Source organism: Rousettus aegyptiacus, unplaced genomic scaffold (genome assembly GCF_014176215.1).
Source record: "Rousettus aegyptiacus isolate mRouAeg1 unplaced genomic scaffold, mRouAeg1.p scaffold_m13_p_6, whole genome shotgun sequence".
Taxonomy (NCBI): domain Eukaryota; kingdom Metazoa; phylum Chordata; class Mammalia; order Chiroptera; family Pteropodidae; genus Rousettus; species Rousettus aegyptiacus.
In genome coordinates, this window is record NW_023416309.1 from 84,657,127 (window position 1) to 84,682,875 (window position 25,749).

Here is a 25,749-nt window from a genome sequence, read left to right on the forward strand (position 1 = left end):
TGTCTATTTTACTGGCTCTCTTGCTTCCTGTCTCCTTATATCTGTCATGTTCCAGAAATTCCTAGAATATTTTTTATCTGTAATTTGGAAGACAAGTTGGATAATTCTTTCTGTATCCATTCCAAAGGCCAGGATAACAGGCTGAAGTTCTTTATATTTTGGAAAACGAATTGAGTGGTAGGGTAGAATATAAAAGGTGTGTGAATATAGAGGTTAGTGCCGTTGTATCTGGATGTCGATCTGTGCTGGCGTTCATACTCTCTCTCCCATACCGTTTGCATAAGGCTGCCGAGAACTGCATATTTCAGCTGCAGTGCCCTGTCCCAGCCCCATGCGCCTTCCCATCACTCAACCGTGAGGGATATACAGTTCATGTTCAACAGTGTGACCTGATTTTTGCAGTTTGGGAAAATCTTCCATGCAACATGGACATAATGAAAATAAATAAGATCAACTTCAAGTACTTTAAGCAAAAAAAAAAAAAAAAAAATTCATTGGTTGTTATATCTTGTCTATACATGGAAAGATCTGACATTAGATGCAGGGTTCAAATGTTTTCACTGATATTATACCTTAGCTTTGATTCCTCTGGGTTGACCTTATTTTCTGGCAGACTATCTCCATGTGGTAGGAAAGATAATCCAGACTTACATAGTTGTTCATTATTATGGAAGAGAAAAGAGACCATTTTCGATAACCCAGAAAAATTTCCAGGGACGACTCTGAAATGTCTAGCTTGTATCACATTTCCATTTATCTCATTAACAGAATAAAGAAGAAAAATAATGTGATTATCTCAATAAATGCAGGAAAAATATTTGATAAAATTAAACAATTCATGATAAAACTTTTCAATAAACTAAAAATTGGAGACTTCCTCGGTCTGATAAAGATTATCTGTATTAAAATCTACCTTCGACATTATATTTAATGATCCCCTTTAGATTAAGAATGAGATACTTGCTATTACCAATTCTCTTTGAATTTTCACTAGAGATTTTGGCTAGTGCAATAATACAAGAAAAGGAATTAAAAAGCATAAAAATTGAAAACTTAGAAATTTTTCAGTCTACGGCCATGCAACCCTGAACAAGCCTGAATCTGTCTGATCATGGCTGCTAAGCAGGGTCAGGCCTGGTTAGTACTTGGATGGGAGACCACCTAGAAAGACCAGGTGCTGTAGGCATAAAAACTTAAAAAAAAAAAAAAAGTGATTGTATACTGATAAGATCCTTGCACTCTGTGAGATCAATCAAGGGTTGCCTCACCTAAAAAAAAAAAAAAAATTAAAAACGAAATCTTTCAAATTATTCAGACAACAGGATTGTCCATGTCTATAATCTGAAAAAAAAATCTACAAGATTAACACTTAGAAATAGTAAGTAAATTTAGATAAAAGGCAATTTACAAAAATCATCTATGTTTCTGTATATCTGTAACAATTAGAATATTAAAATTTAATTGCCATTTATAATACATCAAAAGCCCGGAAATAAATTATCTGAGAGATTTTGAAGGACTTTACATAGAAAACTATAAAATATTATTGAGAAATTAAAAAATAACTAATAAGTAAGAGATAGTACTATGTTCATGGATTGAATGACTCAACATTACATAGATGTAAATTCTCCCCAAGTTGACTTATAGATTTCATGAAATACCAGTCGAACTTTGAGCCTTTGGTGGGACAGAAATGAAAGATGTTTTTGAAATGTATATGAAAATACAAAGAGTCATGATTATAATGACTATTTTGAAGAAGAATAAAGTTGGAGCAAATGACTTGAACAGATACTTCATAACCAATAGGTATATAAAAGATGCTCACACTGGTCATTAGAAAAATAGAAAATAAAAATATTATGAGAAGCACTGTAGACCCCTCAGAATGGCTAACATTAAATACACCGACAAAAAGTACGTGTTAGTGAGAATGTGGAGTAACTGACTCTTATACATTGCAGATAGGAAGGTAAATTGCTACAGCCACTTAGGAAAATATATTTGGCAGTATTCCTTGAAAGTGTTTGGCAACATCAATTAAAAATGACCAGAAATACGTAGAGCCAGTAACTCCTAGGTACACAGCCAACAGAAATATGTACTTAACATGCATCAAAAAAAAAAAAAAAACATATATAAGAATGAGAACATTTTTCATCACAGTCCCCAAGTGGAAGAAACTCCAGTGTCCATAGAAAAGAAATACATTGGTGTTGACAGACCAATATAAGTGAACAAAGGGCAGCTGCATACATTATAGAAGTAATTTACAGACAATATTCAGTGAAATAAGCTGGACCTAATAATATACTGTATTGTGAATGATTCCATTTATACAGGTTCAAAACCAGATAAAACTAAGCTTATGATATTAAAAGTCAGGATACTGTTTACTTATAGGAAGCAGGGAGTGGATAGTGATGGGAGGTACAAAGAGCTTCTAATTTTTGGTCTGGGTGTGTTCACTTTCATCAAGCTTATTATTTGTGCACTTTTTCTGTATAATGCTGTTTTTAAAGACTTAAAGAGTGAATAATGTCTTTCACTTAGAGTGGGAAGATTACATGAAATAATGAATCTAAAGCGCCTGGTTCTTAATATATGAATAGTCAATATTAATTGGCTTCTTTAATCTGTTTGATATTCCCTGTTCCTTAGGGTAGTGTTGCAATATGATACCAGAATGAGCTCCCCTATTTCTGGATCTGAACTTCGATAGGTCACTTGGGAGTTGGGGTGGGGGGCGGGGACTGACAAGGAAACACAATTTACATTTGCAAAGTCACTCAAGGAATGGTGGCCACCTGGTCTCAGTGCGTTTAGGAAACCATAGGGTTCTGGCTAGGAAAGCTGGCAGTAGTGAAATGTAGAATTATTTGATCACGGAGGTTCCAAGGCAGAGTAGCTGGAAGGCGCCCCGGTGAAAGCAGCAGTTGGAGCAGGACTGGACCACCAAGGAATCCCCACGGTGCTACATACTGCGCATGGGACTCTGGACGTCTGCCCAAGGACACAAGAGCCAGAGGTGGGAGGGCGCATGGATGGAGGAAGCCCGCTGGTCTCCCCCGTGATAGCCACCGCTGTCGTTCTTTCAGGCGTGGATCACCGGGTCCAGAAGATACTGTCGTTACTCAGAGCCACCACCTCCTCGGCACCCCGGCCAGGCGGGTCCCCTCGCTCCCCCGCCGGGTGCAAGGAGCAGACATACACTAGCAGGAGGCTGGACCATTCTGGTGCCTCTACAGAGACGCAGGCGCGGTAGACCCGCGGTTGTGTAGGGTGGTTGTCCTTGGCTCAGGTCCTCAAAGCCTAGCTTCTCCCCACCTTCCAGGGGTCTAATCTGCTTCTGTCACTCTTAGGACTGGGGCTGCCCGGCGCGCTCCTCTTTCTGCCTGACGTGGCCTAATCCTGGGCAGAGACTATTACCAAAGACCAGCGCAGCGGCGGAAAGAGCAGAGTGACCCGGCCTGGACATGTAAGGGCAGGTGGAGAGTGAGTGAAGCCAGATGTCACTAGCCGCGTGCACAGGAAGCAGAGGAGACACAGAAGGGAGGAAGGGGTGCGTGGGAGTGATTAAAGTGAGGCTGAGACAACTTGAGGGGACGAACAGAGGGCCCTTTGCCCTCCATCAGGGGCAGGTCTCCTGAGCTCCTGGACGTCCCTCCTCCCCAGGTTCTGAGAGCAGCAGGCTGAGGTGTGGAACAGGAGTTGCAGGTGCACCTGCTGTGCTACAGGTGTACGATGAGCTTAAACCAGACTCTCTGGTAGGATTTTATACGTATTGTTCTTATATTGCTCTTTCTAATGGTGTTGGATAGTTCTTGTAGAGCTCTTTCATCTTTTTTTTCCCCTTAATCCTCTCTCTTCTTCCACATGAGTCATTTCTAAATTTCTATCTCCAATATTACTATTTTTTCCCTCCATCCGATCTTCATTTCCTAAGCTTTCTTGTTCATTCTTCATCGCATATATTGAGTTCTTCAGCTCCAGCATTTCTGTTTGGTTCTTCTGTAGAATTTCAATCTTTTTGATTAAGTACTCATTTAGTTTGTTAATTCTATTCTTGAGTTTATGGGACTGCCTTTTTGAGTTTTCTTGAATCTCATTGAGTTCTTTCAGAACAGCAATCTTGAATTCTCTGTCATTTAAAGCACAGTCTTTTATGTCTTTATTTTCTAGAGACTTTTCATTTTCTTTTCATATTTCCTTGTTACTTTGGTTATTCGTGGTATTTGATGGCTTATTTCTCTGCCTAGACATTTAAGAGAATGAATATTTCTTTTGAGTATTTGATTGTTTTGTTTAGCAGGTTGATAAGTAGAGGTCTTTCCTTTGTTTTCCTGTAGATGGTGCTGTAGTGCAAGATTTGTTTTCTCTTATCAGCACTGTACTTCCGGGACCTCTGTGTATGTAGCGGGGTGTTCCCTCAGCGTGAAAAACGCCTGTATTCTCGGAGCTGGGCGTCCTCTTTATTAACCCCTCCTCTCAGCCTCAGGGCACTATCCTAGTAGTGGGTTACGGCAGGCGAAGGGTCTCCGAGCCTGTGTGTTTCCCTAACCACATTCCTGTAACCAGAAGGCGCCAGCCAGCAATGCTCTCTGCACCGCTCCAGGCGCCTCTACCAGGCTCTGCCGCCATGGGTGGGGAAGGGGTGGGCGGGACGAGACACGCTTTCAGGTCTATGGTTCAGTTCTTTTCCGCGGGTTTACCCGCACGTAGAGCGGACCACACAGGTTTGAATGTTGCTTCTTCCCCTTTGCGATCCGCCGAGGGCTGCAGTGCTAGGCGGGGCGCTGGAAGGTGAGGGGAGTGGGATTCCTGCCTCTGCGGCTTTGTCTGCTTGGCGATGGCGACTGGTGGATCCTGGCCACCCTCTACACTGCTCCTCTGGCGCTGATCCTAGCTTCAGTTTCAACGTGTACCGGTTTCTCAGAGCGGACTGACACCTGATTGACACTAGGCAATAACTTCGCCTAGTGTATATGTGCTTACCCAGAATTCTACTACCATTGGGGTGTTCTTTGGGTGGTCTCTAAGCTGAGCCCCTATTTCTTTGTTCTCCCTGTCGCTTGTGTCTGACAGCTACCTAACAGTAAAATACCAAGTGCCACGGGAGGAGGATACATCTCTCACTTCCCTTTTCTATGTGGTTTCGCTGATATGCCGCCCTGACAGTGATCTTTGCGATTCCAAGGTCTGTGGGCTGTTTCCCTTGTTACCACTGAAGTCCATAATGCATTCCATCGAAATACCAAGGTCATAGATTTCCTTCTGGTTCATAAAATCTTTCATAAACCGTGAAAGATTTCAGAGGAAACAGTCAAACTATGGGTTAAGATTCTGCGATCCAAGCAAGGTAGGTGAGTTTTAGGTCGCTGGTACAAACAAGTTCCTGAGATTATTTTAAAATGGCTTGTGTTCTGGATGATGCCTGTGAGCTGCTGTCTTGGAAGTCTTCACAGAGTAACAGCGTGGGATGGGGTGGGCAGGCCTGGGTCTAGCCCACAGTGCCCCGCATATCCCAGCACAAATATTTGACTCCTGTTGGGTGCCAGTCCCAGAGGTTGCGGCCTCGGTGAAAAGAGATTTGCGTGGGAGCTAGAAAGAAATCAGATAAGTCAGAGCCTGAGGCAGAAAGTACTGAATAACTAGCTCTTGAGGATGTTTCCAGGGTCTGAGAAGGGAGAGTACTAGGACTTTGTTTAGGATTGATTGGACTGCTCACATGAAGATGGTAACTGTTAAAAAATTAATTAATTAATTGATTGATTTTTTTTAAAAAAAGAGGGGCTGGATACCAACCCCAGGATACCTACCCATCGCCTAAAGAACATAGTTTCTGTGACAATCTGCCTTCCGCTAAGTTTAGGGTCTTTACCCCACCAAATTGTGTCATCAGGTTTTTATGTAAGATTCTTGCTGTACTGTGGATAGCTGCGATTGAGTCATAACCATCCATGGCTACCAGTTACACTGAGGTCGTAACATCAGTTTTGCTTTCTGTAAAACAAAGAAGCTCTGTAAATAATCTTTTAACATTTAAGAAAAAAAAAGGAGGGGTAATAGAGGTCATAGGAAAGAGCGGCAGAGCTACTGCTCCTGGAAGAGCTGGTGCCGTCTGCAGGTGGCAGCGGAGAGTGTGCCTGTAGCAACAAGGAGAACTGATTCCGGATGGTTTCTTGAGAGTGGAGTTGATAGTTCCGGGTGCCACGCCAGTAGGGACGGTCAGACCCCAAGCATTGCAGCAGTTCCTGGGTAATAAATGTTCATCGAAATTAAACACAAATTCCCAAACTATTAAGAAATTGAGTAGAAACATAGGTTTTATTATGTGGGAGAATAGGGAAGAGCTAGCTCTTCTTCCATCTTCAGGCTTTCAAATTTCTAAGTGTCTATAACCCTTTCAGGAAAAAGGTGTCAATTTAGATGCTGTCAGAGTAGCACATCTTTTTGTTAAACAACCATCAGGATAACAGACTTTTTAGCTGTTAGTGATTTACTTTCATAGGAAATAGCAACCGTCTGTGAAGTCCAGGTGTTAATACAATTATTTTTGCCAGAAATAGCAATTGGAAAGGCAGCTGTAAAGGGACAGAGGGACATTATCCTTTTCTTTCTTTCTTTTTTTCTTTTTTCTTTTTTCTTTTATTTTTTTGGCCACCCAGGTCTCTACTATTCAGAGCCAAGCACTGAAGTTTCGCTAATTGCTTTGGAGAAAACAAATGCCAGATCCAAAAAAACACAAAACTTAGAATGTGCAAGGAGAAGGTCAGATGGGATTATTATTATGTGGACTGTAGAGCGTGTGTGGTGTTTTACATCTACAAGAGTGCCAAGAATATGGGACTATAAAATACAGATTATATCAGACACCTGGTTATATGGGGGGACAAGCTTCATAAGAGGAGATATACACATTGCCTACTACTTTCCAGAGAAGTATATTATAATAAGAATTTTTATAGATTTTGAAAATCAAAGTTTAATCAAATAAATCCATAGTATTGAAAGTAAAATAGGTCTGTAAGACAGTATAAAATCAGCAGTCTCTTACCTTATCCCTTTTAATTACTCTCCTGAGGCAATGCTTCTTTTGGTATATATCTCTTGGTCTCCATATAGCGCAGTTTTGGTTTTAAACAGGTATTTATTATCTATTTACTCCTATAAGATTTAGTTCTCCCTGTCTTCCCCTACCCATAACCTGCTAATGTGGTTATATCATCGCTTTGTGTTAGAACGATATTCAATATTTACCTTGTTTTGACTCCCTAGTCACAGCTGTGCTAGGTAGTATACTATGAGTGCATTTCATTTTCGGTACAATTTTCTGCTTTGCTCAGGATTTGTAATCATCGGATTTTTTGTTTGTTTAGTTTCCTATGTATCTAACACTAATTTATCTCCAAATTCTCTGCCTCATACAAGGATACTTGTTAATCAAATACATTTAGTATACCATCAATTAACAACAATTTTATTCCTCAGAATATATTCCCCCTGAGCTCTCTGCTCTTGAATCCTGACTTGGGGGGATCTCTAGGCCTACTCCTCAGTTGTCTTCTTGGCTCTCTCTTTTAATGTATCCTTTTTTCTTTTTCTTTTCCTCAGAGTTAGAGCCTTGTCTCTTGGATGGAGCTTTTTACAGGAGTACGGTGTGGGAATAAGGCCAGGGCAATGCTTGGGGCATGAAATTTTCCCTAATCTACAGTAAATATGACATGGGTTTTTATAATTGTTATGAGGATGGGCATAGCTTTCCTCTTATTAAGGGCTAAATATGGGCAGTAGGAGAGTTATTTGTTACTCATAGATGTTTTTCAGCCCCAAAGAATGATCGCAAAAATGATGTGTCTCCTTTGTCAATCCCTGCTGTCAATCCAAGGATAAGGAAACTCCTAAAGTACACCTTGGCCCTTCAATGTGGTTGTTCCAAACAAATAGCCATTAATTTTCCTCCTCAGGCTCTATAAGCCAATCAACACAGAGAACTCCCTGTTCTGCTGACTGTTCTAGTACCTGTAGGTGCAGGTTTTCTCTCTTGGTATCTTCATCTCTATTGCACTTGGCAGCCCTTAGCCCTTCTTCACAAATACTGAGCCCACATTATTATAATTTCATTTCTCATTCTCACTTTTGGACGTTGTGGGAAAAGAAAGCAGAGATATCTTTGCCGTGGCATTTTCAAGTCTCCTCTTACTTCTATAAAGAGTAAAAATAAATATTTTTGATATCCACTATTATTTAATTGCTGATCTGAAAAATCAATGTTTTTAAGAAAAAAACAGATAAATTACATCACAATGCTAACAGTCTTTGTGTAGTAAGTTTATTCTCTCCCCAATTTTTTCTATTTTTTCCAATATTTTCAAAAACTGGAATATTAATAATGTAGGTTTGCCAATCAAAAAAATTTAAAAAACAGAAAATGTAGGTAGTTGAATTTTTAAAACCTTTTTAATTTAAAATAATCAAGATAGAAAAGAGTTGTCAAAATAGTACAAAGCTCCTTATATCCCTCACTCTGCTTCCTCTAATACGAACACTTTATAAAACTATAATATAATGATTACAAATAGGACATTAACATTTGTATACTCTTATCAATTAAATGACATGCCTTATTGGAATGTCACCACATTTTCCACTAATATCCTGCTTTTTTTTTTTCCTAGAAAAAGAAAAAGTAGGACTATATGGAGAGTGGCTTGCTTTTTCTTTAAAAAAAAAAAAAAAAGTTTCCCATCTGGGACTCATATTATTTGAATGATCCTTCCATGTCTATTCTCTATCTCTCTTAAATTTCTTTTATATTTTCTATTTCTTTGTCTTTTCCTGCTTCTTTCTGAGAGGTCCTCAATCTAATGCTCTAACTCAGAAATCAATATTTTATCTTTATTCTATGATTTATCTCTTCTCTTGTGTTCTTTAATTCATCTATTATATTTTCCTAACTAATGGTTCTACATGATTCTTATTACTTTCATGCCCATTTCGTATTTCTAATATCTCATTCTTTTTTTATATATTTATTACATTTATTTTAAATTCTTGGTCCCACTATTCTAAGCGACGTTTAATACATTTTGTTGATTTCCTAAGTAATTTGGTACAAGGATGGCCTGTTACTTCGATGTGTGTGCTCTGGTTTCCCTGGAGGGACCAGATACTCTGGTGGCAGTGCCAAAAGCCAGATCCTGGTTGATGTCAGCAGTATGGACCCAAAGGGAGTGGAGGAAACAAGTGCTAGTGTGACAGTCCCAGACACTAGAAAATCATGTTAAACATTTCAATTTAGTGTCGCTCCCCCAAGCAAAGCAACTCTTCAGGTCAGGGCTTTAACCTTCAGCACCCCAAAAAGCATCAGTTTAGGGGAGGCACTTTTCTATACAGCAAATCATTGGCTAAGAGTGTTTGGAGAAAGAAGGGTGGTGTAATAAATGACTGAGGCCGGCCAATCCCTAACTCATTATCCTAGCTGCCCTAATTTTATCCCTGTGGACTCCTGCACTACTGCCATTGGCAATTGTGTGTCTGAGGACGGGTAGAGGAGGCAGAGTACAGCTAGCTAGCTTTCATCTATCATCTATCTTTTTCTCCCTTAATTATCTTCTACATTTATTATAGGCTCCTCTGCCTCAGGCTGCAGCCACCTGTACACACACATGCTCTCTCTCTCTCTCCCCTCCTTCTTCCCTCCCTCCCTCCCTCTCTCCATGTTTCTCTCTCTCTCTCTGTCTTATTTCACTTAGCATAATGCCCTCAAGTTGCATCTATGTGGTAGCGTGTGACAGGATTTCCTTCCTTTTTAGTTTGAATAATATCCCACATTTTGTTTATCTATGTATCCATCAATGGACACTTGGGTTGCTTCCACCTCCTGGCTGTCGTGAATAGTGTTGCTGTGAACATAAGAAAATAGTTGTCGAACATTCCTAAGATTATTGTCATTAAGTCAGTAATTATTTTCTGAGTCATGATATGCAGTGCTCTGGGCTGAGCTCTCCAAGGGATACAAAGGTTCTCTTTCCAACAATCTTACTCTTCATTCATTTATTCAACAAACATTTATTGAGCACCTGCTATATGCCAGATACTGTGGCAATAATAGAGATACAGCGTGCACAAAAGCCGACATGATAGCTCGCTTCATAGAGGTTTTGATTTAGTAGGGGAGACAGCCAAAAAAGCAATTACATAAATAATAATTTAATTAGAGTTGCTATAAAGGCTATTAACAAAAAGCACGAGAATCTGTGAGAACATTTTCTAGAGAGTCCTATTCTAGACTTAGGGATATTGGAGGTGGAGAGGGGCAGGGTGGGGGAATAATACATATACACACACAAGTACAGCAAAAGAATGCGCTTAGTTCCATGAGAACTTCAAGCAAAGTGCTAAGGAGACTTAGAGAAAGGAGAATCATACTAAATAAAGAAATATGTTCAAGATCCAAAGGAACTATTTTTAAAGGGTGAATTGCTGAGCACGTAGCAAAGATATGCAGCAAAGGTGGTAGTCTAGGTGGGGAATGGGATACACGTTTACCCAGCATCCTCTAAATTCCCCAAGCACCACCTAGGAGTTTGTCAAAAATATAGAATCTTAGACCCAATGACAAAACTACTGAATCAGAACCTACATTTTTAACAAGATCCTCAGGTGATTCATACAGAACTCACAGGCACCAGAATAAATAAAGCCGCGTCAGAAGACTATAATACATTTTGTACCTCCAACAGCAAGATGAAATTCTGCAGTAGAACACTATACTACCAAAGTCGTTTCTCAGTCTTTAATGAGTATGGCACATAAAAGAAAGTACATTGGTTAGGTAAAGTCGGTTTCTGGTTTTGGTTTTTGTTTTTTAATATGTGCCTCACTCTTATTGTCACTATTTATTTATTTATTTGTGAATAAATCTTATTCTTAGAGCAGTTTTTCAGTTTCTAGCAAAATTGGGCAAAAAATATAGTTCCCATATACCCCTTATCCCCCCCACCCCGCACACACACACATATGTACAACCTGCACCACAGTGGTACATCGTTACAGGCAATGAACCTAGGTCGACACGTCGTTATCACCCAAAGCCCGTAGTATACATTAGCGTTCGCTCTTGGTGTTGTGCAGTCAATGGTGCTGGACAAATGTAATGACACATGTTGCCATTATAGTATCATAGGAGTAGTTTTACTGCCCTAAATATCCTCTGAGGTAGTTTCTCAATCTTTAACAGGTACAGGAAGTCATTAGTTAGGTAAAGTCGGTTTCCTTTACAGAGTGAATTCAAAAGCATTCCAATGTGTTCACGGTTAGCTCATTAAATCTTCAGAAAAACTCTGAGAGGTGGGTGTGTCTTGTTTACAGTTGAAGAAATTAAAGCTTAAAGAAGTCAAATAACTTCCCCAAGGCTTCCCAGTGCCAGAAACAGTCTAACTGCAAAGACCATGGTCTTTCCACTGCACCAAACTATTTAGTACTTATGGAACTCATTTGAAAAAGTTCCCATATAAACCTGTACATTATATGTTGATCGAGTCACTTCCTGCTGTACCATGTATTTTTTGTCCTTGTCGGAACAATCTGTTATAGTCAACCAGTCAGCCCCAAATACTACCTGGCCATTCTAGGGCAAAACAGTGATGGTTTGTAACAAAGTAGATTTAAGAAAACACATAATAAACAACTCAAAGTCTCAAAAAGGAAGCTGATATACACTGTTTATGTTGCCTAATAATATTCTGAACCAGTTTCTAAGACCTCTACTGTAACAGACCATTAAAATTTATATACAGAGTTTCCACTGCAACTAATTCCAAAGCAACTGTATTTTTAAAGTTTAAACATGGGATGAGTTCACAAAATGTCAAAACCTGGTAAGTTTATACTTTAATGCTAAGCCACTTTAGAAAATTGTACACTTTAAGTGTGTGCAGTTTATTATCTGTCAAAATATCCCTAAAAGCTATTTAGTCTTTCAACATTAAAACTTCTAGAGGCAAACATAGAAGCAAGTATTTTTACCTTGAGTTCAGCAAACAGTTCTTAGAGATGACACTAAATTCACAATACATAAAAGAGAAAAAGTAATATAATGGACCTTGGAAATGTCTTCTACTGACAGGCACTATGAAGAGAATGAAAATACAAGCCCCTGACTGAGAGAAATATTTGCAGGTAATATATCTGATAAAGAACTTTTATCTAACTAATTTTTATGTAGAATTCTCGAAAGGCAATAATAAGAAAACAAGCAACAAAATTTAGAAATTGATAAAAGATTTAAACAAATACCTCACCAAAGAATGTGTATAGCCTGCAAATAGGTACATGAAATGATGTTTGACAGCATTAGTCATTAGGGACATGCCCATTGAAACTGCAATGAGATAACACTACACACCTGTTAGAATGGCTGAAACGACTAACCATATCGGCTGGTGCTGAGGATGTGGAGGAAAGGGGACTCCTGGTAGGAACATAAAATACAACCATTTTGGAAAAGAGTTTGGTAATTTCATACACTTTCCACACGACCCATATATTCATTCCACTCCTAAGTATTTACCCAAGAGAAATGAAAACATATGTCCATTCGAAGACTTGTACATGAGTGTTCAGAACATTTTATTTGTAAAAACTATAAATTGCAAGCAATCGAAATGTTCATTAACAGAAACAGATTTTGGTTATACACACAATGGAATACTACTCAGCAATACAAAAGAAAACTGTGGCACAGTTAATTAACTGTGCGCAGTTAATTATCTGTTAAAAATATCCCATAAAGCTATTAAAAGCTGCATAGATGAATGTGAAAAAATAAGTAAAAAATATTTTATTATAATGTAATGACCTCAATGACCTGCTAGGAGTGCAAATATACGTGCCTGCTATTACTGAGTTTTTGCCATAGAAACTAATATATGATAGGATTAGTGTTACAGAGACTCAAGTTCTGCATACTCCAGATGAAGACCTTTGTGTGCCCCTATATTCATTTGATAATAACCTCCACACTCTACCCTTTCCCTTGCATATCAGAAGTTTACACTTTTCAGGCCTGCCACATGCCCACATAGTGGAAATCCAGTGCTTGGTGTGGAAAACAACAGACCCCCCTAACTGCCGGTGAAAATTATAGTAGCAAAAGAGAAAATGCACTCTTCCTCGCAGGTGCATAAAAGCAGAAAGTATTCCATGCTATGAAGTTGCCCTTGTAGATTTATTTTTTGATATCCTGGCAAAAGAATCCTCCATGACACTTGGGTTCCGAGACTGTTCCTCTGGCCTGTTAAATGTCTATCAGTCTTGAGAGATACTGTAACTATGAATAGTTGTTTACCTAATGTCCTGTTTTATGACAATAAAAGCTGAAATTGATTTCTGTTTTCCGATGGACGGAAACACCTGTGCATGTTCATAATCAGGCCAGCAGCAGATCATCACATTTCGATCTTCCACTTACTAGAAGGTACTAAAACTTGCGATTGCTCGTTTTCTTATTTAAACAAAAGAGGTGAAGAGTCTTGTGATATTTAAAAGAACACTTCTGAAACGGGACACTATCCTTAGCTGCTGGTCTTTCCTGTTCTTCTGGCCACAAGAACTCTCACCTCAGGCCCTGACAGACCCGAATGGAATCATTTTCTCTTTCTGCACCTAGGCAAGCATACTCTCGCCACCTTCTGGTAGAGCAAAGCCAGGCCAACGCTAGGCACCGCCACTATCTCCTCCTACAGTATCCTCTCTGAGACCGCGGATGAACCCTGATGAGCCAATCAAAAGTCCCACCGTCCAGCATACCCTCCCTACCATACTAGTCTTCGAGGATTCCTTTTTGGCTCCTAGACAGCCCTGTGCAGAAGGAGCAAGGAATCATTCACCTCAGCCTAGCCTCTGCTGACAGAGCCCACGGGTGCTCTAGCAAACTACTTAATGAGGTATACGGGGATTAAGGAATTATGCTCTTGGATGCTCTAACAACTGCCGTATCAGATGTTGTTACTGTTTGAGGACTGAGATGCTAAACCAGGGCGGTTTACAAGCAATCGGCGGAACATGGACGCTTGTAGTGAACTGGACGCTGATCTTACTTGTCGTCAGTCCACAACCTCACCGACTTCACCTTCAGGACTCGGTATTTGCTTCCTTTAAAGTTCTTCGTGCTCCTGAACTGTGGGGAAATTCTACCAGGCTCGATTTGGTAAGAGTTGGCTGTGATGCTGCGTGTCTCTGCCTCCTCCTCAGGTTGTCTGGCGTTCCAAACCTCCCTGCTCGCGGGTCCTCCACTGCCCACCGGCCGGAAGTAGCTACCGAGAAATTTTTTTCCTACAAAATTTTCCCGAGAGGGAAAGGAGCTCCCAGGGCAGCGCTCAGACCTGGGAGCTGAGGTCGCTACTCCCCGCCTTCGCCACAGCCTGTTCGGGAGCCGCGCGGACCTGCGGAGGGAGAGTAGCTGAGCTTTTGGGGGACCTGCGCAAAGAAGCGCGGCGGGCTCGTCACAGGTCAAGGTTTCTCCGCGGCAGCGCGCCTGCTACCCAGAAAAAGCGACTCGGCCTCGCAAGTCCAGAGCAGCGGCCTTGACCCTGCAAGGTCCAGTCCTTGTATCAGCTGAACTCGATGACACCTCACGGGATGGGGTACCGCGCAGGAGAAAGGACAGCCATGCAGTTTCGCTTCTGTGGACAGGAACCCACCCCATCTCCTGCAAGGACAGTAGCCTTGGTTACCTTTGGTGGATGGAGGTGAGGTGATGGGAAGGTCTTTTGGTTCTCTATGTTTTCTAGGTTTGTGTTGTGTTCTATTTTGCGAGGAGGGGCCTGTTTGTTTGTTTGTTTTTAGATTTGCAGTCCTCGCCCTCACCCAAGGAGCGAGATCTGGGTGCAGCGCCACGTCCTCCAGCCCTGCGCGGACGTCCCAGGCTCCCGCGCGCCCGCAGGTCTCTAACCCCTACGCCTCCGGCCGCGGCACTCTGGCTGGCAGAACCAGATCTGCAGCCCCGGCTCTCTGCGGGGATCTGAGGAGCAGGGAGCGTTGCGCCGAGCGCGGAGAGCTAAACCTCCGCTTTTGCCCTCCCTCCACCCTAGAACTGGACTAAGCTGAGTCTGCCTCCTTCCTTTTGAGGGTACTTTCATTTGTAAAGGAGTGATGGCCGCTGCTAACGGCCCTATCGAAGCCTGCCCGGAGTGTCTCCGTTTGCTGGAACCCAGCAGGATTAGGCGACGGCGTCTCGGTGAAAGAAAAGGGAAACTGTGCGCTGCAGACTTCATCACACCCGAGTCATGTCCAAGACCGCCGTTTTCGGTCTGTTCGTTCTGATTTTATTACCAAAAGTGTTCCGGCGGCCCGCGAAGGGCCTGGCTGGGCGCCCGGCTCGGCACGCGACTCTCCGCACATCCCCGCGTCTGCGCTGCGCGGTGCCGCGGCGCGGCGGCCGCGCAGGGAACCCAAGCGGCGGCTCAGCGGAGCGAAGCGTGCGAGGAGCCGGCTGCCTGCGGAATGAGCCGAACCCCCGCCCCGCGCGCGTAAGCTGCATTTGGGGACCTCTGGAGCATCAGTTAGTTCCTGACTCCGACTGCTCCTCTCCCGCGGCTCCCTCCTTCCGCCTTCGTGGCCCTCTTACCATTCTGGGGAGTAGATGTTTCAACATCTCACTTCCAGCTCCCGCGCCCACAGCCCGGAGGACCGCGGGAGCCCTCCCAGCAATCTCTCTCCCACCTTCGCCCCAAGCTCGAGGTCCCAGTGGCCCGGGCCGAGGAAACCGAAGTCGCCTACGAACCCAGGGGCCTGCAGGGACTTAGCCGCCGCAGTCTGGCCAGGGGGCGCTCGCGTGTCCAGGTCACTTCATACCCGTGTGTCCTCTTTACCTCACTGCCACCTTTCCCTGCCCTTCCATCTTGTAAGTTATCCTGCATTAACTATTCTCCCTTTCTCATTGCCCCACTTCCGTGTTTGAACCAAACGACGGCCAGACCATGGCTGTCCCTCTCTTTTCCCTCTTTCGTTTTGAGAGTGAGCTTGTGATGCGCACCGTGAATAATGAGCCGAAGAGTAGAGTTGATGATATGCAACTACTTTGGAAAAGGAAAGCCTGGAAGAAATTAGACCAAAGAAAATCAATGGTATCTCTTCAGAAGTCCAGAAAAACGAAGTCCATTTCAGAGTCATATCAGAAATCTATATCCATTGACCTTTATACCTCTTACTTATATTTTAATATAAGCGTTTTACAAATATAAAAATAGTTTGTTTCAATACAATTAAAAATTCACAACTAAAAACTGTTGCTCCACACCATTCCCCCCACCCGGAGATATTAGTAGGCTTTCCTGAGCTGACCTGCAATGTGAAGTCATATTAGTAAGCCAAGACTTTGAGTTCTAGGACTCAGTGAAAGACTTTGCAACACAACTCAGCTATAAGTTGGGGTGCACCTTTCTGTATATTGAACCCTTGATTCTTGTTTCTGAGATCTTTCCTTATTTTCTGAGATGATCCTTGAGCTGTTTGTCATCACACCCTGCAGCAGGAGTGTACACTCATAAGAATTTGGAATGTCTGTAAGAACAGCAAAAATGTCACTTTCCAGGTGTTTCATATAGGTGGGTGCTTGGAAATAGGTTGGTTGTTCAACCATTAGGAAGAAAATAGAATTGGACTGCTGTTTTTTGTTTTATAAAAAAGCAATTCCAGAAGCTTTAAGGACTTAAATGTCAGATAATATCAAATGATATTATCGTGGCATTTTTCTTCTAGAAGAAGCTTAGAATCATTTTGTTTCACCAAAAAGGAAAGGACAATATGAGTATACTTTGATGATAATTACATGAAATTGATTAATTTTGGAAGAATTGTCATTTTTACAACAGTGAGTTTTCTCATATATGAGCATAGAATGTTTTACCATTTATTGAAGTCTTCATTGAACATATTTCATCAAATTTCAAAATCAATATTGCGGTATCATGTTATTAACTATTAAAATAGAAAATTGTCAATTAAACTGTAAGACATATCTTGATCTAAGAGATATTAAAGTATATTTATCATCAGTGAGCTATGGTATATATCTCAATTATTTCAGTTTTATCCATATTGTTACTTTATATATTAAATTTTATTCCTAGGAAGGATATCTTTTTGTGACAATTTCTGATTGTGAAATGCTAGCATGTAGGAAAGCTCAGTTTTAAAATTATGTCATTTCCAAACATTGATAAGATTATTACTTACTCATCTTATTAATGCAAAAGCAAAACTAATTTTGAACTACTTTTTCCTGTATCTAGATACAGTATTTCTTTTACTTGTTTCAGTTCATGGACCAATAATTCCAGAATGATTTTAAATAGAAATAGTAGTAAGAGATGCCCTTAGGTTAGTCCACTTTTTAGAAAATAGCTCTAGTATTTCTCAGAGTCCAGACTAACTTTACTGACGTATTCAATTGCTTGCTGCACAGGTATCCTAAGCTGAGCGTTTCCAAAATCAGTCTCCCACTCTGACAATTTTCTGTTTCTTCTTTATACTGTGTATATTATTTTGTGTTGTTTTCCTTTTCTGCTATTTCTTCCACATTATCTCTATCAATTGGAGAGACCATCCTCCATTCTGCCAAGTACGGTAATCTGGACTCATCCACATCTCTTCCCACTACCTTGACTTCGAAATTCAAATTTGTATTTATTTTGATTTTTTTTCTGAGGAGAGGTTCATAGTTTTTAGTGAGATTCCACATTTGGGCTTGTGACCCCCCAAAATGAATCTTTTATATACATATAGGAAAGCCAAATCTGTTTTTGTAAAGCATTTTTAAGAATCATTTTTTAAAAATTACAAACATGAAATGGATTTTTTTTTGTATACAGACTAAGGGTTTTTTAAAATGTATAGTTTTGTGTGCCACCACGACAGCCAAGATACAGAACAATTCCATACCAAAAAAAAAAAAGCTCCTTTATGCTGCCTCCTTGTAGTCAAACTCTCGTCCAACCCTTAACCTCTAGCAGCCATTGATCTGTTCTCCATCCCTACAGTTTTGCCTTTCAAAAAATGTCAGGTAAGTAAAATCATATAATATATATAACCTTTGTCAGGTATTTTTCACAGCTTTATGGAGATATAACTGACATATAACATCGTATATAAGGTGTACTACATAATGATTCATACATATATATTACTAAAGGATGACCATAATAAACATATCCATCACTTCCCATCTTACCATTTGTGTGTTTGTGTTGCGATCACTTAAGATCTCTCTTGGCAACTTTCAAGTATATAATACAGTATCATTAACTATATAGCAGCACTGCTAGGTGTTAAGATGGCACTATCATGCCTTCCTCACTGAGCAAAAGGCTGCCCATGTGAAAACCTAGGCCGGGAGCCTCCAAGTTCTATATTCCATTTATACTGCAACATGGCAGAATTGCCTGTTGTGAGCAGTGTTGGTGTGAAGGGCTGAGCAGGGCAGTGTGTCAGGCCTTGTAGGGCTAAAGTAGAAGGGGCAGGGTAGAAAGGTAGAACTATAGCAAATCTTGTCAAATTACCTACACAAAAAGTCAAAGTAGTCAAAGTGATTTCCACTTACTGGGGCATTTGCAAGCAGGAACGCTTATTTCTCAGCCTTGATCCCCTAAGCTATCCAGCACCTCAATCATCCAAGTGGAACGCTCTCCACATTTACCATTAAGTATGTTTAGTAGAGCTTCTGAACATGTCCTTTACCAGGAAAAGGAAGTTCCTTCCTAGTCATAATTTGCTGTGTGTTTGGATCTTGAATACATGTTAAATAACGTTAAATGCTCTTTCTGCATTTGAGACAATTATATAATTTTTCTTTTAATCTGTCGATGTGCTGGATTACATTGATTCTCACATGTTAAACCAAACCTTGCATTCTTAGGATAAACATATGTATCATATTCTTGAAAAACTGCATGTATTTCTGGGAAAGTGATGTATTATTTTAGTATATTTGCTCCATTTGATTTGCTAACATTTACTGAAGAATTTTTGTATCCATGTTCATTAGTTAGGATGGCCTAGGATATTTTCCTCACAATTTTCTTGTGAAATGAGGAGTGTTTTCTTTTTTTCAATACACTGGAATATTCTGTGTAAGAATGGATATATTTTCCTGAAATGTTTGATAAAAGTTGCTGGTGAAACCAGTTGGGCCTAATTTTTTCTTTATGAGATTTTAAGCTACCATTGGAAGCATGGTCCATAATTGGGGTCCCATACGCCTCTTGTAACTGAGCACTTCTGAAACAGAGACAATAGCATGGGCTAATGGATTTCCTCTTACCAAGTCTGATCTGGCTACCACTGCTGCTGAGTGTTTATCCTGCAGAAAATGGAAGTCAATGCGGAATCAAGACAGCAGCATTCCCCACAGAAAACCGCACAAACATGGTGGCTCACAGGAATAAATACTTAGTCTGATGAGAGTGTTCCTTCCCTGCCCACAAAGCTGCTGCTAGCATCACCATTCATGGTGTTAACTTACTCAAAAAGAGTCTGGAGGCTTTGACTAGAAATAAATGACAAAGATTTATTTAAGGGGGTTAGGGTTTGCAACTCGGAAACTAGGCAAAAACCAAGAAGTGCTGGGCGGGGGGTAAGGGAGAGTTACCAGCATTTACAGTAAAAGTGCATTCTTGAGAACAATCTGTCTTCCATTCTCAGCTCCAGGATTGGTCCAGCACAGTTATCAGTCAGATGTCAGGTGCTCTGGAGGATGGCGCCAGGTCTGATCACATCCAGTGGTCTGGACAATGCATGTGAGGTGGGCTGGACATATAAACATTCCCTAGTCCTTCAGGAGATAATCAGAGGGTTTTCTGGAAGTTTGATGTACATCCAGGCATTGATGCAGGACTGAAAACTTCAAAAGTTTAAGTTTCCAGGCTAGTTAAAACAAGAACAGAATCATCTCCTCATGCCTCAACCTATTTGATTTTAGTAATTTAGCAATTTGACTAGAGTGACTCCATTGCATTTCTTCACTCTGTTCCTCAGTGGACTTATCAGAATGCCTTATTTATTGCCATAAAACACTGAGTCCAAACAAATAACTCATCTCGTAACAGTATATTATAATGGTACAGCAATAAGCTTACGCCCAGAGGAGATTCTGTTTTTACCATGTATTCATCACTCAGAATCGGCTAACTTTATAGCATAAAGCCATAGCCTGCTAAAGAACTATTTTTAGCCTCAGCTGGGGTTCTTACCTACAGGATGCAGTGTATGCCAGATGGACCAGTCTGAGAACCGAGGGGTGGCAGTGGGAATAAACCTTGCCATGATTACATCTAATAACCCATTTAGGGAATTTAGTTACCAGCCACTGTCAGGTTTGGGAAAATATATATTTCTTATAAAGCACAATATTACACTGATTATGAAGGTTTGATGCTACATAGTAGAGCACAAAGAATAATGTGAACAGCCTAGGAGATTTCCTGGGGTCACTTCTTAATACTCCCTTGCCCAATAGAATTGACATGGGAAAATACACCATTTCTCTTAGAAACAGGACCATCAAGAAGCTTCTGCTTACATACTTTTGGCCAGAATTGGTCCTATGGCCACAACTGGGTTCAAGGGAGGCTGGAAAATAGCATATATTTTTAAATTTCAGGTTGTTAAGTGCTCCCCTAAAATGTCTATTACAGTTTAGAAAAAGGAAAGAATAAATATTGAGACCGTTAGCAGCCTATGCCATGGGTAGAAGAGAAGAGCATGAAGGGGTGGGTTAGAAGAAAGCAACAAATCAAAACAAAATTTATACCACTTTGCCTAGGAAGTGAACAAAATTTTGAGATAGAAGAATAGAAGACAAGAGAGATTTGTGGGGAAAATAAAATGGATATGCAGTTTCTTGAGCACTTTACAAAAAGAAATTCATGCAGTCATATAGTTTATTGCTGTTCCAAGTGTGGAGAAAAATGTTCTTTTCACAAGATATAGCAACAACTCTGAAGCTAGTTATCTTAGAAATAATGCTTTTATGATTCGGAGTAGTCATTCTTTTTCTGAAACTGCAGAGCTAGAAGGAATATTTTAACTTTACCATCTCTTCTTGATTGAGGTCTTTCTGTCAGCAACGAAGCATCAGAATATACAGATGTTTCCTGGCCCTGGAAGCCAGACAGAGCAGAAGATTGTCAAAAATGGCTGGCTCAGCTGCCCTCGGATTGATCCCAAACACGATGTTTCTTTCCAGACCTGAAAAGCGACGAACACTGTCCAGCAAGATGTGACTGGCCAAAATAGAGGTATCATTGTTCTGAGACATTCTTCTCTTCTTCATTGCTTTTTGAAAGTTATCTTTATATTTCTCCACTTCCAGTGTTTTGCTAAAAAGCACAGCAATATCTTCAGGGGAATAACCACCCCTCAAGAAAAACTGGCACTTGTCTACTACATAGGTTATTATCCCTGACATGGCCGAGAACCACTTAATCTCACAGTTGCCTTGAACACCCTGAGCCCATTCAGCTTCATGGAGTATCTCCAAGGACCCAGGGGGAATGTTAGGTGGCGGCATTTTTTTGATCATCTCCATTTTATCTTGTAGGTATTTCGCTATTGGATCTGCATTGCGGACCACTCTGTTGAGCTCTTCTCTTGAATTCTGGGCCGAGAGATCGGGTAGGCCACTGAAATCCATGTGACTGGTCTGAAAATAGTCCAGAAAGATCCAGAGAATTCCTGGGCGATCCTTTCTTCTTTGAGTAATAATTTTTGCTTTGTCATACCAGTCTCCATTTTCCATGCGGAAATTCTGAGCTTCATCGATGATGATGTGTTGAATCTTTTCGAAATTAAGGTTACGCATGAAGGTTGTCCGGGTCACTGCATGGCAGATATTTTTCTTACTGTAAAAATTAAAAATGACATACTTAGGTTTTCTCCAAGTAAATAAAGGAGGAAAGTTATTCTACCATACTCCTATGAACATAGGACTGTTGTTACAGATCGTTTTACCATCCATCTCTTAAGGAGCATGGTAATTTGGGTTCAAGGAGGTATGGAGTGAATTCAGACTGAACCTCAATTGGTGACAATGAAATCCAACTGCTTACCCAATAAAGTCCTTCAGAAGCTGGTTCTCACAAACGTAGAGAATTTCATTTTCTTCACAGCCAAAGTTATTCTTGATCTTATTCATGATCATCATGGCTATGATTGTCTTCCCTGAGCCAGGTAAGCCATGGATAAACAATTCTCTGTTCTTGCGGAGGTTTTTTGAAAGGATCTCATACTGTTGCATTGTAAGCAGATTTAAAATCTCACAGCCCAGCTGGTCACTCAGGAAAGACCTGAAGCTGAGCAAGACAATCACAAGGGACTGCAGCAAGGCTTCCATTTGCTGGATGTCCACAAGGTAATAGGACTCAGGGTAATAAATCAGAGAGCCTGAACCTTCAAAGGACTCTGTGTTGCTCTCAGGACTCAGATGCAGGACCCTGGTCATGACACACAGCTTCCCGGTGTAGCCCCCCGTGTTCACCAGCTTTTGCTTCAAAGTAAAGGCAGTACGGGTGCAGTACAACTGCCCATCTGCATCCTGCTTCTCGAGAATGGTGTAGAGCATTGGGGGGCTGTTCTGTGCTACCAGCAGAGCATCACAGATGACTCCCTGCTTCTCTTGCAAGTTCAGGTCCACGGCCCAGCTTCGAGAAAGGATCAAAAGTCCCCGAGAGAAAGGATGTATTTGCTTATGTATTAATTCCTCCAGACCTTCATGCTCTGAGGTCAGCTCCTTCCAAAGGGATTCAGGAGTACATTGCAAACCTTCCAATGGCACTAGATATGGAAAGAATAATGAATTTGAGGTCAATATATTTATTTTTATAATTAATTTTAATTAATAAATTTATCATACTTATACTTAATTATAATTAATCTCATGATATATTACAGATGTTCATATATGCTTTTTTAGAGATAAAAAGTATTTTATTAAATATTTAGATCAAATGGAAAATTCCTTGAGAAATACAATCTATCAAAATAGGAATAAGGAAGGAATTTGAATAGTGATATAACTGTTAAAGAAATTAATCCATAATTTAAAGCCTTCCCACAAAGAAAACCCTAGGCCCTGATGCCTCCAAAGGTAATTTATAGCAAATATTTGAGGAAGAAACAATCCAAATAACTTCAATGAATTCTTCCAGAAGACAGAAAAAGAATATATACTCTTACAACATATGGAATAGCCATTTCAATTCGCATTGTCACCTTATTAAGTTTAAAATGTATTCTCATTTTCCCAAATCCATGTTTCTTGTGAATAGACCAAATAGGTGGTTTAAATGGGATGTAACAAGAACAATCGCCCCTGGATTGTTCGAGTCTTCAATGGTGGCACTAATACCTGTGTAGTCTCTTTACCTCCTTCCTCAAGATATGGTATTGACTTTATATTTTGGGGGAGAGGTGCTGAGATTCTGTGACTATGCCTTTTCTTACTTTATGGATTAGGGAGTCCAGGTAGGATTCTGTCAGTTGATAAATAGATCTATTCCAATGACACACTCAAGAACTGGATGAATAATCACAGCACATCTGTGATTACTCCCAAAGGCAAACTTGGGCAAAACCTGTTAAGCCTCTCTCCACTGGTGGATTAGAGTAATCTCCTGGGTTCCAGCGTATTTGTATACAGTCTTTTATAAATAAATATTATATTATCTTATGAAAAAAGAAAAGAAGGCTTGAAAGTCTGGCACGCGTCATCTAAACCTTTGTGCTTATTATATTTATGACCTAGGAAATTTATTAGTTTCTCTAAGACCCTGTTCTTTCATCTGTAAAACAAATAAAGAAACAAAAAACACATTAAAAATAGCACATTTCTCATGGTGAGGAATAAAGGAAATAGCACAAGATATCTAGATCATTGTAGCTGCCTGGGAAATGTTAGTTCTGTTTCCCTTCCTACTCTCAAAGTATCTCAAACTCAAAATTTCCCCAGACGGGCTCCACTGATGGAGATAGAAGCCCTCTCAGGAAGAAGGCGCTCATTAAGTATTTGTGGAGACAGCGGGTCCTTGTTAAATCTATTAGCAGAGAATCCCCTGTGGCTGTGGTCCTAGACTGGGACACCCAGATGTTAGGCTCTGAGCTACCTACCTCTTCTGAAGTAGAACTCTAGCATCGCTCACATACAAATCAATGTGAGACTGCAGGCATCACAAGAGCCTCCCTTTTGCCACAAGGGAGCAAGGAATGATTACGTGACATGAGAATAAATTCGTGCTGTAGGGTGTTAAACTTATTTCAATGATCATATGTTCCAAAGGGGTTGGGGGGGTGGGGTGGATGCAGAGATTGTTTTCATCCTGGTGTGCTGATATCAGATCACAAACCAGAATTAAGATTTATAGTGGTGATTTTGAATGAAATTACCCACATCTCATTGGTAATTGTTGCTGGTGCTTTCTCATTTGTACTAGGTGTTCGTACAACTTGATTATGCCTGCAACTTGGCCGATAGCAAATAGGAGATGGTTTTCATTATGGGATACGTCCAGATTTTCGAGATGTTACAAGGTGGAAGAAACATATATCATAGAATAGTAAGGGTATGTTTAAAATAAAACTTTAGAAACCAAAGGAAGTATAATATTAAAAAACAAATAAAAACCTCATTTAATGATTGCACTTATAAGTTTACACACATCTCCATGTCTCACAATTGTGTACGGCAGATATATTTTTTAACAAAAAGTAAAAGTCCAGGACCAGATGGCTTCAACAGTGAATTCTACCAAACATTCAAAGAAGATTTAATGCTTATTCTCCTCAAATTCTTCCAAAAAATCGAAGAGGAGGCAATACTTTCCAACTCGTTTCATGAGGCCAATACTATCCTGATACCAATTCCTAGTAAATATGACGCACAAAAAAAGAAAACTACAGGCCAATATCTCTCATGAACTCAGATGCAAAAATCCTAAATAAGATACTGGCAAACCAAATACAGTAACTTGTTGAAAAGATTACATACCATGATCAAGTGGGCTTCATCCCAGAGGCACAGAGATGATTCAACATAATGCAAATCAATTAATGTGATATACCACATAAACAAATTAAAAAATAAGAATCATATGATCATATCAATAGATGTAGAAAGAGCCTTTGACAAGATACAGCATCCACTTATGGTCAAAACACTTTAAAAAATCGGTATAGAAGGAAAGTACCTGAACATAATAAAGGCCATCTATGACAAACCCTCAGCCAACATTACAATTAGTGGTAAAAAACTAAAAACCTTCCCTCTCAGATAAGGAACAAGGTAAGGCTGTCCAGTATTGCCACTGTTATTCAACATAACATTGCAAGTCCTAGTGAATGCAATCAGGCAAGAGAAAGATAGAAAAAGGCATCCAAATAGGAACTGAAGAAGTCAAACTGTCAGTATTCGTGGTTGGCATGATTCTCTATATAGAAAAGCCTAAGGACGCCAGAAGAACACTACTAGAAACAATAAGCAAATACAGAAAATTTTCTGGATACAAAATCAATGTTCAATAATCTATAGTGTTCCTATACTCTAATAATGAAGTGTTAGAAAAAGAATCAGAAAAAATAATTTCTTTTGCAATTGCAACAAAAGGAATAAAACACCTAGGAATAAACCTAATGAAACATATGAAGGACTTATATAATGAAAACTATGAGACCCTGTTAAAAAAAATCGAAGAA

At 40.2% G+C, this 25,749-nt stretch overlaps 3 protein-coding genes across 7 annotated transcripts in view; 2 read left to right on the top strand and 1 right to left on the bottom strand.

The window, feature by feature from the left end:
- The first annotated feature begins 13,690 nt into the window (after positions 1–13,690).
- Positions 13,691–17,067, top strand: LOC107500233. The gene is made up of 3 exons (XM_016125276.2): positions 13,691–14,215; positions 14,517–14,756; positions 14,854–17,067. Exons 1-3 carry the CDS (start codon positions 14,033–14,035, stop codon positions 14,956–14,958), a joined length of 528 nt encoding a protein of 175 aa, XP_015980762.2. The 5' UTR covers positions 13,691–14,032; the 3' UTR covers positions 14,959–17,067.
- On the top strand, positions 14,992–17,067 carry LOC118603831. Its single transcript, XM_036222494.1, has 2 exons — positions 14,992–15,749; positions 15,790–17,067. Exons 1-2 carry the CDS (start codon positions 15,294–15,296, stop codon positions 16,033–16,035), a joined length of 702 nt encoding a protein of 233 aa, XP_036078387.1. The 5' UTR covers positions 14,992–15,293; the 3' UTR covers positions 16,036–17,067.
- Positions 17,068–20,927: 3,860 nt separating this feature from the next.
- The window catches only part of LOC107500179 (schlafen family member 11-like), a 65,463-nt gene continuing 60,641 nt past the window's right edge, over positions 20,928–25,749 (bottom strand). For all 5 annotated transcript variants that reach the window (XM_036222488.1, XM_036222485.1, XM_036222487.1 and 2 more), the window contains 2 exons: positions 22,113–22,836; positions 20,928–21,905 (listed from right to left, as the gene is read on the bottom strand). In XM_036222488.1, coding sequence (XP_036078381.1) covers positions 21,125–21,905; positions 22,113–22,836 — 1,505 coding nt within the window. In that variant the 3' untranslated portion in view covers positions 20,928–21,124. The remainder of the gene's footprint in view (positions 21,906–22,112; positions 22,837–25,749) is intronic.